Source organism: Staurois parvus, unplaced genomic scaffold (genome assembly GCF_062004578.1).
Source record: "Staurois parvus isolate SC_StPar_1 unplaced genomic scaffold, SC_StPar_1.0 ptg000877l, whole genome shotgun sequence".
In the NCBI taxonomy this organism is placed as follows: domain Eukaryota; kingdom Metazoa; phylum Chordata; class Amphibia; order Anura; family Ranidae; genus Staurois; species Staurois parvus.
Window position 1 is genome coordinate 1131014 of NW_028318673.1, and position 5619 is coordinate 1136632.

At 44.0% G+C, this 5619-nt stretch overlaps 1 protein-coding gene across 1 annotated transcript; it reads left to right on the top strand.

Annotated features, from left to right (window-relative positions):
- Window positions 1–541: 541 nt before the first annotated feature.
- On the top strand, window positions 542–4001 carry LOC149443098 (uncharacterized). Its single transcript, XM_089655943.1, has 3 exons — window positions 542–571; window positions 695–836; window positions 1132–4001. The coding sequence occupies exons 1-3, from the start codon at window positions 542–544 to the stop codon at window positions 1974–1976; spliced, it is 1017 nt and encodes a 338-aa protein (XP_089512069.1). The 3' UTR covers window positions 1977–4001.
- Window positions 4002–5619: the final 1618 nt, after the last annotated feature.

A 5619-nucleotide genomic window follows, 5' to 3' on the forward strand; every position in this document is an offset into this window, starting at 1 on the left:
GATGGACAATCAGCCGCCCCTCACATCACCGGGTAAGAGGAGACTTTATTGTAAAGGAGAGAGCAGTACGGAGGATCCACCTAGATCCCCCATCATCTGATAAACACATAGAAACAATGGATTCAGTCAGTGTGTGTGTTTCCTACAGATGGATCCAGTCATGGGAACCCACCAGAGAGATGTCCCCGTCCTCTGTATTCCCGGGATTCCACACAGGAAGGTCCCACCATCCCTCACCATCATCAGGTAGATGATGACAATTATTGGTAGTTGTGATTTATACACAGCATGTTTGTTACAATGAATGTTTTATTATATCTTTCAGAGTGGAAACCTCGATGATTATATTATTGTTGTTAAAGAAGAGTATAAAGAGGAGGATGAGGAGTATGGAGTGATGGAGGAGTTTTCAGAAGGACACAAGGATATGATGGAGCTACCTAATACCAGGAACCCCCCAGAGAGATGTCCCCGTCCTCTGTATTCCCGGGATTCCACACAGGAAGGTCACACCATCCCTCACCATTACAAGGTAGGTGGGATGGAGAATCTAGAGCATGGACTTGTAAAGGTGATGTGTTGATATTTTCTGTGAATTAATATATTTTATAGATGATATGAAAGTTTTAATTGATGTCACAATATTAAAGCTTATATTTTACAGATGTTATTGATGATCTGTTTCTTGATTTAGAGTGGAGATCCAATCGATATAGAATTTGAGGTGAAATCAGAAGAAGAAGAGGCGAATGTGAGGGATGATCAGCAGTCTATGGAGGAGGATGGAATAACGGGGACATTTATAGAGGAGGACACTCCTACAGAGATCAGCACAGGTGGGAAAATTGGGAAGATGGCGATGAGTGATAGAGGGGGTGGGGACCCTCGTCCTATAATCCCCTCATCACTGTCCCTCCTATAAAAGACAGTTCTGGTTGTTTCCTCACTCTCTGACTAAGGTCCATTAATAAAGAAATGACCTGGTAGGAGATCAGAGGAGCCATTTCCTAGTTCCCTTGAGGGTGGAATTGTAAGCTCCTCAGAGACCAAGCTGCCTGATGTGGGCGGAGTCCTGGTTTGGGGGAACCAATCAGCTCCTGTCTAGTAATCCTCTTTGTCTTTGTATTTTAGTCCATGGCCGGGAGATGAGGAAAACCTCCGAGGATTGTCTCACTTTGTCTCCAGACTGGAAAGTAGAAGATGAGGACATCACACAGTCTAGTCCAGGAGAAAACCCGGCTCCCTCCAATGTCCATCCGGCACCACCCAGTGTAGATGGACCATCGGATTCCTCGTATCCTGAGGCACCTCAAACTGTGCGGGATCGGGCCGGCCTTCCAACAGGGAAGAGCTTTTCCTGTACTGAGTGCGGGAAGGGTTTCCGTTCTAAATCCTATCTTAATGTGCATAAAAGATCTCACACAGGGGAGAAGCCGTATTCCTGTCCTGAGTGCGGGAAATGTTTTTCACAAAAATCAAGTCTTGTCATACATGAAAGGTCTCACACAGGTGAGAAGCCGTATTCCTGTTCTGAGTGCTGGAAATGTTTTTCAGAAAAGTCCCATCTTTACGAACATCAGAGATATCACACAGGGGAGAAGCCGTATTCTTGTCCTGAGTGTGGAAAATGTTTTTCAGAAAAGTCCCATCTTTACGAACATCAGAGAACTCACACGGGATTGAAGCCGTATTCCTGTCCTGAGTGCGGGAAATGTTTTTCAGTGAAGTCCAGTTTTAACAAACATCAGAAATCTCACACGGGGGAGAAGCCATATTTCTGTCCTGAGTGCGGGAAACGTTTTTCATTTAAGTGCCATTTTTACAGACATCAGAGATCTCACACGGGGGAGAAGCCATATTCCTGTCCTGAGTGTGGAAAATGTTTTTCATATACGTCCAGTCTTTTCAGACATCAGAGATCTCACACGGGGAGAAGCTATTTTCCTGTCCTGAGTGAGGGAAATGTTCCTCACTGAAGTCCTGTCTTTGTGTACATCAGGTATTATAACGGGGTAGACAGATCAGACAGAGGTCAGTACTTTTTGGGGGGTGGAATGGGGAAAGATGGGGGGAGGGCTATGGCAGATGATAAGAAGGTTCCCATGTTACAAACAACCAGTGGAATTGGTACCATTTGTAAACAAATGAAAAATACACAAAATCCGTGTGAACAATGTGTCAGTGAATGGACAAGGTGTCGGTGAATGGACAAGGTGTCGGTGAATGGACAAGGTGTCGGTGAATGGACAAGGTGTCGGTGAATGGACAAGGTGTCGGTGAATGGACAAGGTGTCAGTGAATGGACAAGGTGTCAGTGAATGAAAGTGTTTGTTCACCAATGCCAGAAGTGTGCCCAGCACAATAGGTGAGTTGGAAGGTTTGGTGCATGAAGAGAACTAGGATTGAATTGGTATTGCTGAATCTTGGCTTCATTCCTCACATTACTGGGCCATTCATATTCCTGGCTAGGTTCTCTTTCGGAGAGACGGGGGAAATAGGAAAGGTGGTGGTGTCTGTCTCTATGTGAGAAGTGATCTCAGAGCGAGTGTGAAAGAGGACCTAGTTGATGGAGAGTGTGATGAGGCTGAAGTATTATGGGTGGAACTGCACATGGGGGGGCGGTACTACAAAGGTCATCATTGGAGTTTGTTATAGGCCTCCCAGTGTTAATGAGGAGGTGGAGACTCAGCTCCTCCCACAGATGGAAAGGGCTGCAAGGGCAGCAGTGACCATAACATGATTTCATTTGTTAGCTGTAGCTAGCACATAAGGGAAAAATAAAAACAACTTTAAGAGAGCTAATTTTCTAAGGCTGAGAGCTGCTCTCCAAGACTTAGACTGGGAGGGAATATTGGCATCGATGAACACAACACAGAAATGGGAGTTCTTCATAAAGACTGTATGTGACCACACTGCAAAATATATTCCCATGGGCAACAAGTATAAAAGGCTACAAATCCAACCTATGTGGCTTACGGCCAAAGTTACAAAAGCGATAGATAATAAGAAAAGAGCTTTTATTAAATATAACAATGAAGGAACGCGATCATCGTTTACACATTACAAAGAATAGAACAGAAGATGCAAAAAGGAAATAAAGGCAAAAACTGAAAACAAACGACAGAAAGATATCAGGACGACCCCAAAACATTCCTCCAATATATGAATAGTAGAAAGGTCCGGTCCCAGCATGTAGGCCCTTTACAGAACCATCTAGAGGGGGTGACTGGGGACAAAGAGGATTTCATACATTGTCCTTCTTTCTTCAGCTCTGTGTATACAAAGGAGCATGGGGGGCTCTTGTCCATAATGGGGGGTGGTACTGACACCCCCCAGATGATCCACATTGTCTCACAATTGATATGATCCAGAAATATTATAGAATTGAATAAAGCCCGTGGACCGGCTGGCATACACCCACTGGGCCTTAGAGGAGAGAAGTGGTTGTGGTATACTTGGACAGAGGAGTGACGGTGAACGTGGTATACTTGGACAGAAGGGTGGCTGTAGTCGTGGTATAATTAGACAGAGAGGTGGACGTGGTATACTTGGACAGAGGGGTGGCAGTGGACGTGGTATACTTGGACAGAGGGGTGGCTGTAGTCGTGGTATAATTAGACAGAGAGGTGGATGTGGTATACTTGGACAGAGGGAGGGTGGTGGATGTGGTATACTTGGACAGAGGGGTGGCTGTGGTCGTGGTATACTTGGACAGAGAGGTGGATGTATTATACTTTGACAGAGGGGTGTGGTGGACGTGGTATACTTGGACATAAGGGTGGCTGTGGAGGTGGTATATTTGGACAGAAGGGTGCCTGTGGACGTGGTATACTTGGACAGAGGGGTGGCGGTGGATGTGGTATACTTGAACAGAGGGGTGGCGGTGGACGTGGTATAATTGGACAGTGGGGTGGCGGTGGACGTGGTATACTTGGACAGAGGGGTGGCGGTGGATGTGGTATACTTGGACAGAGGGGGGGCAGTGGACGTGGTATACTTGGACAGAGGGGTGGCGGTGGACGTGGTATACTCGGACAGAGGGGTGGCGGTGGACGTGGTATACTTGGACAGAGGGGTGGTGGTGGACGTGGTATACTTGGACACAGTTCCCCACACACGGCTAATGTGTAAGTCTATGGGATGGAAAAATCAGAATGTAAATGGATAGAAAACTGGCTAAAATATCATATTCAGAGAGTAGTGGTTAATGATTCATACTCTGAATGGTCTGGGGGTGTCAGTGGGGGACCCCAAGGTTCAGTGTTATTAGTGGTGTACCCCAAGGTTCAGGGTTATTAGTGGGGTACCCCAGGGTTCAGTGTTATTAGTGGGGTACCCCAAGGTTCAGTGTTATTAGTGGTGTACCCCAAGGTTCAGTGTTATTAGTGGTGTACCCCAAGGTTCAGTGTTATTAGTGGTGTACCCCAAGGTTCAGTGTTATTAGTGGGGTACCCCAAGGGTCAGTGTTATTAGTGGGGTTCTCTGTAAGAAATCACATTTATGATTCGGCACTTATATTGATGGCAAGCTTGCAAAATATTTGTTTTTTATGATTAGTCATAATTAATATTAATATGTGTGAATGGTCTTCTGACAAATGGCAGTATTAGTATTCTTCAGATATAACTGAGACTGAAAAATATGAATCAGTTAAGCTGAGACAGTAACATAAGACAGGAGTTAGCTGACCAGCTATCCAGCTGAAGGCTGAGTATTCTATATGTCGGTGTAGCTGGTTAGATGTCTCTGGTAGTAAAATGTCAGAGGTATTAGAAGTGACTTGTTATCACATAATGTATTTAATAGTATCTGTGTGTATTTAGTATACGTCTCTAACATTGATACATATATAGATTAGTGATTATACATTGATATGTTGTAAAGATATGTTCTTAAGTTATATTATCATTTATATATGAATAGCTGAGGTTACATCATCAGCTTATAGTATTATGTACATCACATCTGTACCTGTCCATCAAACATCACATATATAGCATCCCCTTCCTTGTATGAAATGGCTTTGCCAAGCAGTAATAATGTCCATAGAAGGTATTAAGATCGCTAGCTATGACGCTGTTCCTTTATAAAAGGTCCATAAGGGACAGTTGGAAACGCTAACACTGACACTCTTGTATACACACACATCCACGTCTGAGAAGCTGCAACAGGTGCATGCTGCAAGATCCTCACTTCCGTCTACTTCCCAAAAGACATGAGAAGGACAAGAACATGGAGAACTGCACATGGCCAGGACAGCCATGACAGATAATGGTGACTTATCTTTACACTTCTGCTTGATATTTCTACAGTAGTTGTATCTCCATGGAACTGTTCATGATACACTTTACATTGTTATTTCTACAGTAGTTGTATCTCCATGGAACTGTTCATGATACACTTACATTGTTATTTCTACAGTAGTTGTATCTCCATGGAACTGTTCATGATACACTTACATTGTTATTTCTACAGTAGTTGTATCTCCATGGAACTGTTCATGATACGCTTTACATTGTTATCTCTACAGTAGTTGTATCTACATGGAACTGTTCATGATACGCTTTACATTGTTATTTCTACAGTAGTTGTATCTCCATGGAACTGTTCATGATACAC